Source organism: Trachurus japonicus, chromosome 1 (genome assembly GCF_045865225.1).
Source record: "Trachurus japonicus isolate A0001 chromosome 1, Traja_1.0".
Classification (NCBI taxonomy): domain Eukaryota; kingdom Metazoa; phylum Chordata; class Actinopteri; order Carangiformes; family Carangidae; genus Trachurus; species Trachurus japonicus.
The window spans coordinates 17,830,464-17,848,998 of NC_140907.1; the positions used below are offsets into that span (position 1 = coordinate 17,830,464).

The 18,535-nt window shown below is 41.1% G+C and overlaps 1 protein-coding gene across 2 annotated transcripts; it reads left to right on the forward strand.

Moving 5' to 3' along the window:
- Positions 1-4,548: 4,548 nt before the first annotated feature.
- On the forward strand, positions 4,549-18,108 carry wdr19 (WD repeat domain 19). 2 transcript variants are annotated; one of them, XM_085777578.1, is made up of 36 exons: positions 4,549-4,654; positions 5,661-5,752; positions 5,860-5,925; positions 6,060-6,185; positions 6,380-6,495; positions 6,589-6,704; positions 6,848-6,928; positions 7,346-7,458; positions 7,560-7,733; positions 7,821-7,891; positions 7,981-8,153; positions 8,554-8,674; positions 8,768-8,874; positions 8,978-9,094; positions 9,307-9,462; positions 9,574-9,721; positions 10,026-10,236; positions 11,809-11,968; positions 12,107-12,217; positions 12,484-12,593; positions 12,670-12,727; positions 13,067-13,213; positions 13,299-13,381; positions 13,473-13,556; positions 13,649-13,795; positions 14,615-14,739; positions 14,918-15,027; positions 15,135-15,203; positions 15,317-15,394; positions 16,235-16,331; positions 16,433-16,557; positions 16,710-16,791; positions 16,907-17,057; positions 17,148-17,271; positions 17,399-17,475; positions 17,706-18,108. In XM_085777578.1, the coding sequence occupies exons 1-36, from the start codon at positions 4,646-4,648 to the stop codon at positions 17,818-17,820; spliced, it is 4,050 nt and encodes a 1,349-aa protein (XP_085633704.1). In that variant the 5' UTR covers positions 4,549-4,645; the 3' UTR covers positions 17,821-18,108. The 2 variants fall into 2 exon arrangements, with proteins under 2 accessions (XP_085633704.1, XP_085633714.1); XM_085777588.1 differs by having other exon boundaries at positions 13,073-13,213.
- Positions 18,109-18,535: the final 427 nt, after the last annotated feature.

Genomic DNA, 18,535 nt, shown 5'->3' on the forward strand with positions numbered 1-18,535 from the left:
TTATATATGTACAAATATATGCTGCTGTAAAATTCTGTTATTGGTCTTTTATACATTAAAGTCAAGATGTGATTTAACTTTTGTTTCGGTTCCTGTGTTAAGTACTAATGCGTGACAGTTTAACAATAAGAGTTAAATCATGTTTATGGAGCAGATGTTTTTGCAGGCCGCTTACGTTTGTCACAGTCGCTATAAACGCCATTATGGTATAAATTTGTATGTTTATATGTGGCTCTTATTTCTAACAGCGTCCCCCATCAGTGCAGCCCCAGTAGTGGCTATTGCAGTGCAAAGGTTTCTGTTCTGAATCCATTTTCTAGGCCTGGAGGTTAATATGAATCCTCATTACTTTTGAGTGTGGATACTCTAAGTTTAAAGCTGCAGCCTGAGCCAGAGACACTGCAGCAAGTTGAAGTGTTCGTCGAATGGAACAAGTGTGTGAGGAAGAGGAATGCACATAATTTGCGGATACTTTAACCCCGGGACAGCAGCCAGTAGCCGACTGATTCATTCTGTTATTTATTGCGGGGGAAGCTTTAAATCAAAACCAGCCCCCGGTGGCGCTGAGAAATGATGCCTGCGACCTTGTCTTGCCGCCTTAACAGCACCTGAGTGCATTTCACTTGACAGGAACAAGAGGGACACTGGGAAAGTGCTGCACTGTCTTGACTCCGAATGCTCGACAGCGAAATGTAGAAATAACCTGCAAAAACAGACAAACAGCTGGACCTTTCTGGGGAAATGACATTTTGAGGATGCTGCTTCCATATGGAGCCTTGAGTTTCAATATGTCACACAGTATAAACATCATATTGCTTCAATGAAGAGCCTGAGGGTGATGGTAGAGAATATAGTATGTGGTGCTGTCAGGACTGAGTGAGCGGAATAAAATTATAAGAATTTTTTCCACCTTGTAGCTTCGGGGGAAATGAAGACAGACTGTCTTTTCAAGAGTTTTATTTTGTTCTTTCTAAGTCTATCTCACCGCTGAGAGAGAAAATACATGATTCCACTTTGTCGTATTAACACGCCTGAGAATATCTGTTGATTTTAAAGTCTCAGAGATGGTAGCTGACAAAACAATCTCACCATTACTTCCATGTATCGCTGAGACAGAGCTCTTGATCACTTCACACGATCTTCCTCTGCAGATTAAATCTCAGTATCTACAGTTCACTGTCAGCTGTGCTATCTCCATCTGCTGAGGAAGATTTTGTGAAATAGTGGAAAGCTCCAGAACGTTTGAATCTTACGGGGAGTTGTACCTACTGGTGGAGGTTAGGAACATGGGCAAGGGGAAAACCAATTGAATTTGGGGGTAGAATTTGATTTATTTTATAAGTCCAGTGTGTGTTGTTTGACTTTGGCCTCGATGGAGGTCTGCCCTCTCCTTACTTACTACGTAATCCTGCTGACAAACAAACAGACATGGGTGAAACCATAACCTCCTTGGCAGAGGTCAGAGAGTAAAGATCCTGCACATGTGAACGCCTGTCATGAAAAATGTCCATCAGGACTCTTTGTAACACCTGCAACCTCCATAATCCTCTGTGGGACAGGAATATTTTTCTGTTTGATTTTTTTTTATATATATAAGGGAATAAAAATCAAGCGGAAAAACATCTGAAGCTAATTTCCCCTGGCACATGAGGTTTGACCTCAACACAGTTTACAGGGGCAGAAAAATATGTGCACATACAGTAAATCACAGACTTTCCACAAGTCATTGCAGTAAAACAACATCACTGTATTAAATTGATGAAGGAAGGTAGCACTATATTTCAAAATGTACCGCTGCAAAAGCATTCAGCCACACTACTCATCTGGGCTTTATTATCTCAATGGCAAAAAAAACATTTCACAACATTCATTTTTCATTGCTTTTCTTTTTTCATCTCTGCTCTAATTTTACCATTTTGCTTGGAAATCATACAGCTGCTCCCTTCAGTGCATCTTAATGAGGTCTGAGTCAGCAGGGTGTATTCTGCTAAGGCATGCCAGAGCACAGTGAGGAATATCCGTGTCACACAGCCAGCACTTCATCCCAGCTCCCAGGTTTATACAGGAAAAATAAGCTGTCATCCACCCATCAATACAACAGAAGGTGCTGTGTCACTCTGTGCTCCTGCGCTTCGTCAATAATGAAAACACACACAAGAGATGGAGCAGCTGACCTTGATTTATTTCAGATGAACAGCTTCACTGTTGACGCACAAACTCTGAAAAACGCTGTTTGTGTTGTTTAAAAGAGCATCATTGGTTGTTTATAGGACAGAGGGGACAGGGCAGATGTTGGGGGAAAACTGTGACCATGGAAAAAGAAAGTGACAACCAGACGTTTGTACAAGGCTGCCACCAACTGGATCTAAGGTGGAAGCACAACTATATTATGTTATGGGTATGTTGTTATGTTGTAGTGTAGTAGCTTTCCAATTTGTCTTCATTGGCTGCCATTCAGTCCTTGTCACACTTTTACATGATTTGTACATGTTTTTCAGATGTGAAAACGAGTGAAAACCCATAATTGTCACTGGGAAAAAACTAAACTGAATTCATCACCATGTGATAAAGTCTAATAACAGCTTTCAGGAAAACTTTAGTAACACTAAACTTTGGATGGATATTATTGTAGTGGCTGTTTGTCCTCAAACAAACAAAAATCAATCAAAAGGCCACTTTTGCACCCTGTATGTTGTTTATGCAGGCAAGTGTCCAAACAATGTCACTACATTTTCTTCATGATTTATTTTCCAAACAAGCAGGTAAACAAAATAACTATATATATATATACTATATATATATATATAAATTCTGGAGTACATGTGATGATTTTGGAGGTTTTTTTTACTGTGTGCGGTGCTGTGTGTTTTGTACGCCCTCCCATGTGAGACATATCTTCTGTAGGTTTAATGAACAACTCCATACAGCAAATCATAATCTCAAACAGGTGACATGTGGCCACTGCTCCTGTTTGTTCTGCACTTGTCGGGGGTCCAATCTCTTTTGTTTTATGGTCTTTGCCTATAAATAACACACAGCAGCATGATATTTAATGAAACTAATATACCAGTAACTGTGTTTTCCGATCCGTGTCACTGCTGGCCATGAGAAACGGCCGCTAGGAGTTCATACAGTTACAGCATTTATCTAGAGAGTGTCAGTTCTGCAGCCTGGGGATGTTAAAAAGTTGCACGTGCACCACTGGACCAGAAGGAATTCATATAGGCCTTGACAATAGAAAATATCAGTCCCATTACTTTCTGTGTTGGCCTCCATAAAACATCTGATAAATGTCTGCACTGTAACATCCTGCTTCCTCAGTTTATTGCTCAGTTGACTGTTTACTGTACAGACACAAGCAGAGGGACCAGATGCAGATCTCAAATCAGTGCTTGGGCTGTTATGCTGTGTGCATAAAGCAACATAACTCATCAACAAACACAGCTGCTTGCACACTCAGACATTATGTACACAGTGTAATACCTCCAGGCTAACTTTATAGTGTATGCTGCAAAGGAAACACTGAGACTTTCCAGCATCTGTTGCTCCAGCTTCACAATCTGTTTATCTTAATTCAGATGGAAGGACTCTGTGCCTGTAAATCTTAAATCTACATGATGTTCTGACAGGATTGTGAGTCAGTAACAGGTTTTTTTTTTTATGTGACAGTGAGCCAGTATTCACAACACCAGGACCCTGAGACTGAAGCAGCTGAATGGAGTTCACCCGTCATTTGTTTTGTCATTCACGCCTTCACTTTCTTCCCTGTTCAGAAAATGGGAATATCAATCAGCATCTCATCGTCAATGGTTTTTATTGGTCTACATGGGAAATTTGGCTTGGTGCGTCGTACATCAAAACAGGCCCAACCCAACAGTAAACAGAGTAAATGTGATCAATTGCAGAAGTAACACAAACCAGGAAAGAAAGACAATGAAAATGAATCAATAAGACTGATTGTATAGAAGCCTACAAATTTGCTGCTCGTAAACAGTCTATCTTTATATGTACATTTATTTGTTTATTTCTATATTCTTTGTTTATTGTTTTTTCTCATGTGACTCTACCAAGCTGTTGATATGTATGAAATACTATCAGCAGTTAATTGACAATATTAAAAAACAGATGTGACTGACTGACTCTGTGAAACCCAAGGCTGTAATATTTTTTTGGGCAGACCAATAGGCTATACCCAAACTACTGATAGAACTGATACAAGGTCTTCAGATACTGAACATTTGTTATTCACCCCTAAAATATATGTGAAAATGTAATTAAGACATATTTCTCTTCCTGACATGTTAAGCCTGTTGTTGGTATTGATATTGATATTGGTGGTATCGAATCAAAGCAAAAGTTTTGTTGCATTTCTCAAACATAAAATACCCACAGCTGCAATTAAATGCATCATAACCTATTTTATTATTTTAATCTAACTGAATGAAAACCATCCTGAACTCAGCATTACTGACCACTAAGGGTTAATTTGACTACACGCTCCTCATTGGCTGATCACTGTTGCTATGACATCGCTTCTGCGGACGCTTCAGAGCGATGCATTCTGGGATACGCACAACAGAGATGTCGAAGATGCTCTGAACAGAAAAGATCGATTTAAAGTTTAAAAGATGAACTAAATATCACGATGATGAAGGTTAGTACAAGCGGGAGAAAAAGCAAATAACAGCATTACTTCGTTGTTTATGATTTCGACGTAGAGTTTGATGCATGAACGTAGCTAGCATTGATTAGCCTGGGAAACTCTCTGAAGCTAAAAGCTAATGTGTCGTTTTACATTGGGTGACTCCTGTTAGTTACATCTAATATTTTATTGGCTAACAGTTATAGCGTTAAAGTCAACAGATAAACTGCTTTTGAAGGTGTATTTATCGAAGACAGTTCTTTTTCTCCCCAAATGTGAGGGCAAGTCTTCCTTCACGACGGTGTTTGTTTGCTTATGGCCACAAATATCACAACACAGTTCGTCAAAATGTTAGTCTGCGTTATTGACACAGCTGAGATGGCGTTGTCTCCATGTAGGGTACTACTGTTTTAAACAGCTTCATTTTTTTACACGTTGTAGGTCAAATATCGGCCTTTGTAACTAATTTCAACTACTTAATCAGACAGAGTCAGCATACCTTTAGTTCGAGGGGTATTTAGCCTACAATTCCAACAATTAACCTCAGTTTACAATTTCACTTAAATAATATGTTTTCACTCACAGTAATTCCTAACTTTACCACTTTTTTTTATTTTTGGAATAGAAATGTAACATTGCTTTAGGTTTAATACTAAAAAATGGTGTTCAAAAGTTCTGAATTGTATGATCAAGAGCAGACATAGGATAGAAGAAGACTGTTATTGGGTATGAAACCTATGCTATTTATATTTCTCCTGGGAAAACAATGAATGTCACTTAATTTCCACTCACTTGCATCTCTCAATCAATCAATATAACTTTATTAATCCCACCAGGGGTAATTAGTTCGAGCAACTGATAGGCTACATACAATAAAAAGAATACCATAACAATAAAATAGAATAAAACAGTGTAAAATACAAAGGAGTATAGTGGGATCGAGGGTCTAATAAATATAGGAAAAAAATCTCTTTTAACAAATAGAGTAAATGTTAAAAAATAATCTTTGCATCCACAGAGTGTTTTCGTTCTTGCCGACAAAGCTTGGGCGGGTTCTACCCTGCTGTATAGGTGGCAGAAAACCCTTGGTAACTATATCGCTGTTGCAGGGTGAGTAAACTGTTGTGGCAGAGAATCGATCGAAATATGTATGAAAATGTAAAAATGTTAAAAGCATTATAAGTGCGATGGTGTGATGCATTATATTTCTGATACAGACAGGACAACTCTGTGAAAATCTTTGATCGACATGGACACAAGTGGACTGAATTTACCCTTCCAGGGTATGTGTGGCAAGATCTTTATTGGCTCTGACTTTGTCTAATCGAAATACCTTGAGATGACGACCTCTTTTTGTTCAAAAGTATTTTACCATAGTTCCTTTCCACTTGTTTTCCTTTCTACTTCTTCCCCCCAGACGTTGTGTGGGTATGGACTGGGATAAGGATGGAGACATTCTGGCTGTGATAGCAGCAAAATCCAGCTCCATCTACCTCTGGGATGCTAGTGTCAATAAAACGTCCCAGATTGACAGCGGCATGAGGTACATTTCCAAAGAGGAAGAATTGCGAAAATTCACCTACACTGCTTCATGCTTAATATCTAACGTCAGAGTTGGTGCATTCATAATTTCAGCACATGACGCTCAAACAGAGCAACTATCTGTGTTTTTGTTAAACTACCGAAATTGAGAAATGACTGCTAATTATTTCTGATACTCTTGGTTTGTTACAACAGAGATCAAATGTCCTTTGTCTTGTGGTCAAAGACTGGCCCGCTATTGGCAGTCGGGACAGTCAAAGGAAACCTGTTGATCTACAATCAACAGACGTCACGCAAGATCCCTGTACTAGGTAATACACACACACACAACAAAACTACATCGATACTTGTTTATGTTTTTATTTGTCTCTAATCTCATGTTCCTCTCTCTCCTTGCGTGATAGGTAAACACACCAAAAAGATCACGTGTGGCTGCTGGAGTGCTCAGAACCTGCTGGCTCTGGGCAGCGACGACAGCACACTGAGCATCAGCAACCACGAGGGGGACACCATCAGACAGGTGCAACTGAAGCATTCACATAGCATAATGGCCGTGTCACTGTTGATATCGGAATGCACAGAATCATCAAATAGAGGATGGAGAGTAAGAGAGGGGATGTAAAATGGATCCAGTTTGTCTTTCTAATATCCTTATCCTTTTAGATAACGCTTCGTGGTGAGCCTGCCGAGATTTGCTTTTCAGTGATGAAGACGGATGAAAGGTCTGCTCAGGGAGAGAGCACTGTAAGATTTCTGCTTTTTTTCACTAACTATTAACCACATTCTTCTTATGTGTACAGAGTGTAGTTTTATATCAAACAATATATAAATATATATATATATATACATGTATATCTTTTATTTTTATTTTTATTTTTATTTTTTACAATATGTTCACATTCTAGTGTCTGATGTTGAGGAAGTTTACATTTGTCAAACCAGGTCAAAGTACTCTCTGCTGTCTATGTGCCTTCATCTGTACCGTGTGCAGAGAGGATTCCCAGGGCAGATAGGGCAGTAACTATTTGGGTAAAACAGAGAAGTAATTCAGCATACACACTATGAGTTTAGACTGTAAGTGAAAGATAAAAGTTAAGAGCAGAGATTTAGGATGTCATGTCTTTGCAAATGTTTACCTTCTTGCAACTTTTGACCCTTCAGGCGAGCGTGTCTGTGGACAAGAAGATACTGATGCTTTTCAATGTCAATGACCCAGAAAACCGGATAGAACTGACCTTCCAGCGCCGCTACGGAAATATTGTGTCCTATCGCTGGTACTCACACACTCAGGCACATCACCAAGCTTAGATATTGAATTATGTCTGTGAGATATTGGTAGAAGAGTTAGTTCTGTCTCCCTGCTTGTCACTTCCAGGTACGGTGATGGGTACATACTCATCGGCTTCTCCCACGGATACTTTGTGGTTATTTCCACTCACATCAGGGAGATCGGAGAGGAGCTCTACCAGGCTCACAACCACAAAGACTGTCTGAACAGTGTGGCCATCTCACCAGCGCTGAACAAGGCCGCCTCCTGTGGGGACAACAGGTACGATCAGGCTTTCAAATGAGACGGCATCTTCAGTCTCTGTCTTTGTTTGCATGAAAACCTAAAGCTACATGTTTCTTGTCACAGCATAAAGATCCACGAGCTGTCTGAGCTTAAAGACATCAGCAATATATTTAGTTTGGAGGATGAAACCAAAGGTGAGAGAGTCATCTTTTACAGCCAAACTGTCACTGGGTCATCTACTTATCTCTCATCTGACCTCCCAAACTCTCTCCCCCTGGACCAGGGCTGGACCAGCTGAGCTGGACAGATGACGGCCAGCTGTTGGCTGTGTCCACACAGAAAGGGACCCTTCATGTCTTCCTGACCAAGCTGCCCCTCCTCTGTGACAGCTTTGGTACCCGGCTGGCCTACCTCACCTCCCTGCTGGAGGTCACCGTCTCCAACCAAGTGGAGGGGGTGAGGACAGACACAAATACACACATGTTATCAACAATATGGAGAACATGTAACGTAACAGACAAATGCATTACATTTTAGGTTGTCATGCAAATATGTCATGTACATCCTGTAAAAACATTTGATGGAGGGGTGGTGGAAACGTGTCGTTCCTATGTTATTGTGCATGTGCAAATACAATGTATACGGTAGTTGTATCATTGAACCATGAAATGTAAAGTATTTGGATTATAATAAGTGAGTAAGAGTCAAGGCTGACTGGAGAACAGATAAATAAGACATGATTAAAAAGAGTAAGATACAGTATGTAGGGCTGAGCTATACTTCTGGGGTGGATACTGCTGACTGAGCAGATTCAATATTTAATCTCTCCCTGATGTGTGTTTTTTTTTTTTTTTAGGAAACCCCTGTGACCATAGAGTTGGACGTAGAGCCCACTTACATTGCTGTGGGGCCGTACCATGTAGCTGTGGGGATGAACAACAGAGCCTGGTTCTATGCACTGGTAGACCAAGAACCTGGTGTGTGTGTTTGTGTGTGTGTGTATGTCTAGGAATGAATTTGCTCATGTAAATATCTGCACATTTGCTGAACTGTGTGTGTGTGTCACTCAGGTTTTCACAAACTAAAGGATGTTGAGTATTTGGGGACGATAGCCAGCATGTGTCTTAACTCTGACTATGCAGCAGCGCTCTTTGAGGGAAAAGTGCAGCTGCACATGGTGAGTCGTCTGGTGTCAGTGCTTTACTTTTCAATGAAGGCTTTATCAGTCTTGTTGTTTAGGATGGATATACTACAAGTGTATATATGTGTGTGTATTTTAGATTGAAGGCAAAGACCATGAGGAGAAGAAACAGATGAAGTTGTTTCCAGACGATGACAGAAAAGGTCGCATCCTTTGCCACGCTCTCACCCCTGACTTCCTGTACTACGGCACTGATGTAAGACTCAGCACATGCTCACCCCACAAGTTTACATCATTGTCATGTGGTCAGAGTTCAAGGTCATCGCAACCTATAATTAAAGAATTAATTTGCGCTCTTTTCCTAACCTTCTCTGTCTCCCTTTATCCCTACCTAGCAATGGTTGTGTATTTTTTTTAAGTATCTCTATTTCTAATGGATGCTTTTATTTCCCTCTCTTTTTTTCTCAGTCAGGTAATGTGGTATGTGTCTTTGTGGAGGACTGGGAGACTGTGAGCAGCTACAGCCACCCAGTCGGCGTGAGGAGAGTATTCCCTGACCTAAATGGCACACGACTGGTCTTCATCGATGACAAGAACAGCGGCTTCCTGCTCTCCCCTGCAAATGTCAGTACATGTGGTTACTGAACACACAAGCCTGAAGCCTGAGACCAACTTACTACATTTGAAAACAATTAATCTTATGTGTGTGTGTGTCTGTGTGTCCATCCAATCCAGACAACAGACTCCTCCTTCGAGCTCCCCAACTTCTCTCCCACCATCACAGGAGTGCTGTGGGACAACTGGCATGCTGACAGAGGAGTGTTTGTCGCTTATGACAACGACAAGGTTTACACCTATGCCCTGCATAAAACCACAATATATGGTAATAAGACACACTCACATTTCATTCTGTAATGTTTACCTCTAGCTAATTACACAGAGAGTACAGCTCTGTCTAATGTTTCTTTCCTCCAACATCCCGCTGGTTTTCAATTAGTGCGCCGTCACACATTTCATAATCTAATATATATCTAAAACTAGATATGATTTTCTAACAATACATGGAAAAATCTGCATTCTAGTTTCCTTAAAACACTCATCCTCTTCTAATCCTGTGATGTGACTGGAGAGAGATAACAGGAAGGATCTTTTACACTGAATTAATGTCTCTCACTCTGTCTGCCCAGGCCCCCAGGTGGTGTTGGTGGGCAGCACCGCGATCTATTCCCAGAAGCCTTTGCTCCTGTACAATGGGGAGCTGACCTGTCAGAGGGCGAGTGGCAAGACCAACGAAGTGTTTCTGAGCACACACTCCTTCCTCCAGCACTCAGACAGCACATCGACAGATTCACCCCCAGACCTCACAAAGCATCTCACCCAGGCACTCATGCTAAAGAGGTCAGTTTTTATTAAACGTTGCTGTTAAAGAAGAATTTTCAAATACTCTTGTTATTAGTCAAAATGCCAATAATGTTGCTTGTGTTGATTGTTGTGTATTGTCAATTCTCCAATCACTTCCAATTACTTAATGATCCAAAAAAAACTACAGCTGTGTTGAGAAGGATATGTTCAAATCTGCTTTCAAGCTTTTGAAAATATAAAAATAATCTTTGAAATTGTGGAAAGATAAGACTGGACCGAGTACAGTAAAGTACAGTATGTGCATTGTCTGTTTCTCCCTAACAACACTCACATCTTTATTGCAGAGTCATGGTCCATTAGAAGGAAAGTACAACACAAAACAAAAAGACACAGATTAAAGGGATAGTTCACCCAAAATTCAAATTTCCTCCGTGCCTTCTCGGAGTTAAAGCGGGGCTCCGTGCAGCACTGCATGTCCATATGACGGTTGCGAACGGAGCTCACTTTTCTTCGTCCAAAAAGACACACCAAAAAACATCCAAATACCTCCATACTGCTCGTATGTAATGTCCCTCTTGTATTGAAGCCCCAACATGAGAAATTGTTCAGAAAAAATTAAATAAGTCTATGTTTTAAGCTTGTTTGTAGCGGAAGCTCCTAGCACTGCTCTTCCTGGTCCGTCCAAATCTCGCGCGATTTGCATTGACACCCAGTTCACGGCTCCGCAAATCGCGCGAGATTCCGGCAGAGCAACACTGGGAGCTTCCGCTACAAACAAGCTTAAAACATAGACTTATTTAATTTTTTTCTGAACAATTTCTCATGTTGGGGCTTCAATACAAGAGGGACATTACAGACGAGCACTATGGAGGTATTTGGATGTTTTTTGGTGTGTCTTTTTGGACGGAGAAAAGTGAGCTCCGTTCGCAACCGTCATATGGACATGCACTGCTACGCCGAGACCCCCTGTAACTCAGGGAAGGCACGGAGGACTCTGAAACTTCTCCCAGCCCTTAGTCGACATGAGGGTGAGTAGATAATGAGTGAAATTTGAATTTTGGGTGAACTATCCCTTTAAGTAAAACTAATTATTATACAGGTTATATACCAGTGCTCCCTGAGGCTTGATGTGTAGCGAGTACAGCTCTTCCTCTGATTGGTTAGAGCCATGATGACGCTGTTCTCTGACTCGTCTAGTAATGGCCTAGATTCCATAATTTGGAAACTAGATTTCTCAGCACTACCTGAAAGGTGTTGACTCTGGCAGCCACAAACATCTCACTTGCACTGCACCATCTAGGCCTTTTAAGTAGTATTCGCATGGCATCATTATATGCCACTTGAAGTTTCTGTAGGCTCGCTTTTTTATACCTTGCCCACTATTTAGCAGTGTAGAGTGATGTGCAATAATATCTAAATAGAGTCAGCTTTACACCTTCACAACACATGCTGAATTTCTGTGCCAGGATGTTTGCCTGTGCATACATACACTGCCGGTAAATGTCATTATCACATAACACATTCCAGTTTTCACTCTGGGTCAAGTCATTGAGACTAGAGACAAATTATTTGTGTGTGTGTGTGTGTGTGTGTGTTTCCCGCGCCCAGGTTCCAGGAGGCTTTGGCTCTGTGCAAGTCTGCAGGCACTGAGGCCGACTGGGCAGAGCTCGGCAAAGCCTGTCTGGTCCACATGGAGGTGGATCTGGCCATCCAGGTCTACCGCATGAGTGGCAATGTGGGCATGGTGCTTTCACTGCAGAGCATCCAGGTACAAAACACAGAGTGGGTTAAATATCTCACACTCAACAACACAACACAACACAACAATGTTTCTGTCTCTCTTAACACGACATTCTTCCTCTCCCCTGATCTGTCTCTCTTGGTTTCTGTGTCTCTCTCTCTCCAGGGTATAGAGGACATGAATTTACTGGCAGGACATTTTGCCATGTTCCTAGGTGAATACAACCTGGCTCAGGACCTCTACCTGTCCTCCAACAGCCCAATCACCGCTCTGGAGGTTTGTTTTGCTGATTGCTTTTGCTTTATTTAGGTTTATCCTTGGAATAAAATGGGTCAGTGGTTCCAAATTAAGGTATCACAAGTGGGACGAAAAACCACATGCACAGTTTTGATGAAAACAGATGTTTTTAAATGTCACCTCTCCTCAAAATGAAAACAAAAAAATAGGTTCCTACATGTTCCTCATGCTTCCTCACATTTCGAGCTTTTCAAGTGGTCCAAAAGGTTTGTGTGTGTGTGTGTGTGTGTGTGTATGTGTTTTAGATGAGAAGAGACCTGTTGCACTGGGATAGCGCTCTGATGTTAGCGAAGAGGCTAGCTGAAGACCAGATTCCTTTCATATCCAAAGAATATGCCGTTCACTTGGAGTTCATGTAAGTGTGTAAACACAACACACATACACACCATTCAGCAGACTTGGCCCATCTAAACCTTTCTTTCTTTTTGTAGTGGGGACTATGTGAACGCATTGGCACATTATGAAAAAGGCATGACCCACAATAATAAAGTAAGTGTATTGTACTGTGTTTGAACAAATCTTTTGGCAATAATAACAAGTTAATGAAGGATCATTTTGGACCATGATTACTACAGATGTCTGACACTATGATAGTTATACTTGTTGAATATTTCAGCAGCCAATTATTTGTGCTAACATGGTTCAGTTTACACACACCCTGCAGCTGTAGGACAAAGAAGGCTAATCTTATCGAGAGCCTAGATTTTCTGTATATAAGGTTAGATCCTTTCATATGATTTGTGGATTTGTGGAAAGCAGTCAGATCAAAGGTGATGAAAAAATTGAACAACCTTGAATTACTCTGATTTTCTTTCCTTCGCTGCGCAGTTCCAGGATCACGATGAGGCGTGTCAAGCAGGCGTAGCCAGGATGTCCATCAGGATGGGGGACATCAGGAGAGGAGCTGCCCAGGCTATTCAGCACCCGAGCAGAGTCCTTAAGAAGGAATGTGGAGCCATACTGGAGAGCATGAAGGTAAAGAAAGAGACAACCTCTTTTCTTTCTTCTGATAAATTACATATTTTGGTGTTTTTCCATATCATACGTTATTTTCTTACAGCAATTCTCTGAAGCTGCTCAGCTCTATGAGAAAGGCCAGTACTATGACAAGGCTGCATCTGTTTATATTCGCTGTAAGAACTGGTGAGGCAAACACTAACATACACCAACATACAGAGTTGGAAGTTTCTCTCCTATATGTTATTTTATCTATGTTATTGTACTCCATACTCAGGACAAAGGTGGGAGAGCTGCTCCCACACGTTTCCTCTCCCAGGATCCATCTGCAGTATGCCAAGGCCAAGGAGGCCGATGGCAAGTAGGTTATTCTCCTTTGAATGGTTCACCATCGAGGACGGTTCAAATCATTGAAATAGAAGCTGATGTGAGGTCGTGTGCTGTGTGCACTAGGTATAAGGACGCAGCACAGGCCTATGAGAGCGCCAAAGACTGGGACAACGTGATCCGTGTGCTGCTGGACCACCTGAACAACCCAGAGGATGCCGTTCGCATCGTCAGGGAGACGCAGAGCATTGATGGAGCAAAGATGGTGGCTAGGTAGGACAGAAGGGATTTGTGCACATAACCATGCTATCATTATTGATTTTAGTACCATCTACTATTGTTTTTTTAGTGTTTTTATCACAACTAATCCATTCAAAGGTTGCACTCATGTGTTCTGTGCTGTCAATTGTTACTGTTATTCTTTGACTATTTTATCTATAAAATGTCACAAAATAGTAAAGGCAACTTTAAGATAACAGCTTAAATTGACATTCCATTCAAATATATTAAAGGGACAACGAGGAGTTTCTAATCGGTTATAAAAAAGTCTCACGTTAATGTGGATGAATCTCCGCTACCCACACTTGTTAATGGGCCCATTTTCGATAAATATATCGTTCTGTCTCTATCGTTATTTTGTTATTATTAGTGGTGGCGGAAATGCTGGTCGAGCCGACCAGCATTTCTTTACTTTCAGTTTCGCAACGAGTTATGAGAATAACGTAACTGAATCGCCGTTTATGGTCGGAACTACGGTGGTATGTGAACCTCTTTGAACCTCTGACTTTAATTATTGATGAATGAAAACATGAGTCCGTCTTGCGCCGGTCAAAAGAATTTTACGGTGCACGCGGAGGCTCATAAATGTAGTGTGAAAACGCTTCGCTTTTCCAAAACTCCTCGTTGTCCCTTTAAATTCACAATAATATCAAATATGAGTATAAGTATATGAGTTAAACAAGTTATCAACAATCAAATTCTGCTCAATTGACAAAAGGATTCATTAACAATTTGTTTCAGCTGTAGCTCTCTTTCTGCTCTACTTTCTGTATTTCTTTGCCTCGGCCTTTAACACATGTCTGTGTGCCTCAGATTCTTCTTGCGGCTGAACGACTATGGCTCAGCCATCCACTTCCTGGTTCTGTCTCAGTGCAATGATGAAGCTTTCCAGCTGGCTCAGCAGCACGGACAGATGGAGGTCTACGCAGACATCATTGGTCAGTCTGTGTGGGAATGTATTTGTATAGATCATATTGGCATTTACAGGTCGATACACATGTACCATGTGCATTATTTGCTGTTATACTATTTTGCTAGAGGTCCAGGCTGTTTTCTACCGTTGTAAATCCAAATAAAAGGTCTATAAGTTGAATATTGATTGTGTAAATGCTCCAGGTCCTGAGGCGACGCAGGAGGATTATCAGAGCATCGCTCTCTACTTTGAGGGAGAGAAGAAACACCTGCAGGCTGGAAAGTTCTTCCAGAAGTGTGGGCAATACAGCAGAGTAGGAGCTCCCTGCTACTTGTTCATCTATATTTACTCAACAGCCATTTTTGTGACTTTTATAATTTATCTGATATAAGATTTTCTTTCTTTCTTTCCATCTATAAGGCTTTGAAACACTTCCTGAAGTGTCCCAACACAGACGACAACTTGGCAGTGGAGATGGCCATTGAGACGGTGAGAGCTGCCTGTCAAACTGTAACAGGGACTGTGCATATACAAAATTGAGTGAGCATTTAGTCGAGTGTTTTTGGTGTGTTTGTGTGTGTGCGTGTGTGTGTGCACTCCAGGTGGGCCAAGCCAAAGACAGCTCTTTGACTGGTCAGCTGATAGATTACCTGATGGGGGAGAGCGACGGGATGCCCAAGGTAATCAACATACAGGAACACACAAGCCCTCACACATTCAAGCAGCTCACTTTCCCACCTACATGATTTTGTTGTGACATTTCCAGAATCAAGTTATGATTGTACACATCTATTTATTTATTTATTTTTGTGTGTATTTATCACTCGTTCTCACTCTCACTGTCTCTCCTCCTTAAATTTAATAGCTTCTGACAATTAAGGTAGGAACCAGAGGTGTGAGACTGACATGAACACAACCTTTCACTTCCAAAAAAAAACAACTTAGAGAGCATCATTTCAGTTCAAGGCGTCAACGCCAGTAAGACACTGTCAACAAATCATGTACATCTGACATTCTGGCTAATAGAGGTCAGCTGCATTCATGTAGCAGTTGTCAGTATGAAAGGCAGGTGCACCATCACTCATGTGTCTGTAGGTGCTCAGTTTGCTTGTCATAGGCCATATGTACATGGACATGTCAGTAGGACATGAGTTACACCTTTATTCCTCCAGCTTGCTCATAAGGAACAGTGTCCGCCTGTTATTTCTGTGCAGAGGCACCGTTTCCCTGCTATCTGCTAATACGCCCAGAACACCAGTTTTCTCTCTGTTTCATGCTTAATGAGAAAAGAACGTCCAACATTTTTCTGCCAGAGTTAGAAGAGATTTAGATTTTTCCGACCTGCAGCTTTCACTCTCCATTACCTCCATAGGTTTTAGGGATCACTAGCTCCAGATTGTGTCCTTAGCTGTTGCCTTAAAAATCAGACATTAATTACAAATAGATCATCAGACCAAAAGGTGCAGCCTTGTTTTAAACGTTTGTCTAAAATGCCGGTGGTTCATTTATCCTCTTCCCAGGATGCCAAGTACCTCTTCCGTCTCTACATGGCGCTGCAGCAGTACAGGGAGGCCGCTCGCACCGCCATCATCATCGCCAGGGAGGAGCAGTGTGCAGGTCCCAATATAATTCACACCAACACTAATGCAGAACGTCTTAGTCAGTCACAAGAACATATCCTATATGATACAACTGTCTTGCGTCTGTTACTCTAACAGGGAACTACCGTAACGCCCATGACGTGCTGTTCAGCATGTACACGGAGCTTCAGGCCCAGAAGATTAAGATCCCTGCTGAGATGGCAACAAACCTGATGATCCTCCACTCCTACCTACTGGTGAAGGTCAGAACATGAAACCATCACGTATAAATGGTTTTTATGGCATTCTGGGTATATTAGTATGAATGTTTAACCGCACAGCTTTTCTATTTTGAAATAACAAATGTGAGAGTATCGTCCTTGGTGTTGTGAATGTTGTGTTTCTATGTACGTAGGTCCATGTGAAGAGAGGAGACCATCTCAAAGGGGCGCGCATGCTCATTCGTGTCAGCAACAATATCAGCAAGTTTCCGGCACGTAAGTCAACACAGATACATCGCTGTTTCACAATGCTTATATTTTAAGAAAGTTTGTGAATCTTTATCATCTACATGTCTCATCATTGTGTATGTATGTGTGTGTTTGTGTGTAGATGTTGTTCCCATCCTGACGTCGGCGGTCATCGAGTGTCATCGTGCCGGGTTGAAGAACTCGGCCTTCAGCTTTGCCGCCATGTTGATGAGACCAGAGTACAGAAATGAGATTGACTCGAAGTACAGGAAGAAGATTGAGGCTATGGTTCGGTGAGTGACCAGTGTCCACCACACCTACCTCACCTACTGTACCTGCTCCACTCTGAGTCTCTGAACCCTCTGTGTGTGTCCACATCGCAGACGTCCAGACACGTCAGAGCTGGAGGAGGAAACGACTCCGTGTCCTTTCTGCGGCTTCCAGCTGCCACAGAATGAACTGCTGTGTATTTCCTGCAAGAACAACCTGCCCTACTGCATTGCCACGGTACAAACACCAGACATTTAAAGACTCAAATGTGTTTTGTTTTTTTATGTGTTTAAATGTGGGGGGAAAAAACAGTGCTACACTTTATTGTTATCATCTGATCTTTGTTCACTTTGTTCCTCTTCAGGGTCGTCACATGCTGAAGGAAGACTGGTCTGTGTGTCCTCACTGTGAATTTCCTGCTCTCTACTCACAGTTCATTCTGTAAGTGACACACAAACATAAACATCCAGCTGTTGTCATTTTCAGGTAGTTAAAGCATCTTATAACACATGAATGTTTATCTAAAAGAAAATACATTTTGATGACTTCAGCAAGTGTCAGATTAGTCCTTTAGTAGGGTTACTGTATATTATAATATCACAATAGTCTGGTCCACTGGTGAGTCTCTTCTTCAGTCACGTTCTCCACTCAATTAGTTGTTTGTTTTCCAGGTTGTTGGAGACGGAGACGGTGTGTCCCATGTGCTCTGAGACTCTGAGTGTCAACCAGCTGAAGAAGGTCTCTGACTGTAGCAAATACCTGCAGTCTAATGAACTGGATCAATAACTAAAACATGTTTCAATATATAAATTATATAGTTTGAATGGAATTTATCAATATTTTGTATGACACAACTGATATCAACCAAAAGACAAAGCAGATAAAAAAAGATCTAATGTCTATTTAGGTGAAATTCTGTATAATAAAACCTTTTTTGTTACCTGTTAGTCTTTTTACATCATTCTCTATTCATATTTGTAAAAATTAAGATTTTTTTAGTTTGTGGATTTTCAGTAACCATTGTAAACTGATCGCCTGAGAATGCGTAAATAATAAAGATATTTTTCTGATTCAGTGAATGTTTTGAATAGTATGATTAACTTTTTCAGTTTTAACCTTGTTAGTCAGTTCTACTAACTTCTACTACTAACAAATGTTTTGTTAGTTCTAACTAACAAAACATTTGTCCTATTTTCTCAATTAAGCAGTAACATGAAATATCTTTAGCCAACCGAAAATACAAAACTCTGAGTGAATCTGGGTTAGGGTTAAAGCTCATTTCATTTCAGGTTCTTGCAGTTTTTCCTCTCACAACCTCATGGGTTCTTCAGTTGAGTTTTTTTTAGTACATGTGCCTCCAGCAGTCTGATGCTTCGAAACTCATTAACAGTTGTATGTTTTTTGTATTTTAGGGACCAGTCTCACATTTTTGCGCTCACACAGTAGTGACATATAGTGGAGTGAACAGTTATGAGAGACCCTTCACTCTGAAAATTGTGAG

What these genes read in the sequence shown, in the direction of transcription:
- wdr19 (XM_085777578.1), top strand. An exon ending in TTTGGAGGATGAAACCAAAG is followed by an intron (nt 7,892 to 7,980) that starts GTGAGAGAGTCA and finishes CCCCTGGACCAG; the next exon opens with GGCTGGACCAGCTGAGCTGG. An exon ending in TGGAGATGGCCATTGAGACG is followed by an intron (nt 15,204 to 15,316) that starts GTGAGAGCTGCC and finishes TGTGCACTCCAG; the next exon opens with GTGGGCCAAGCCAAAGACAG.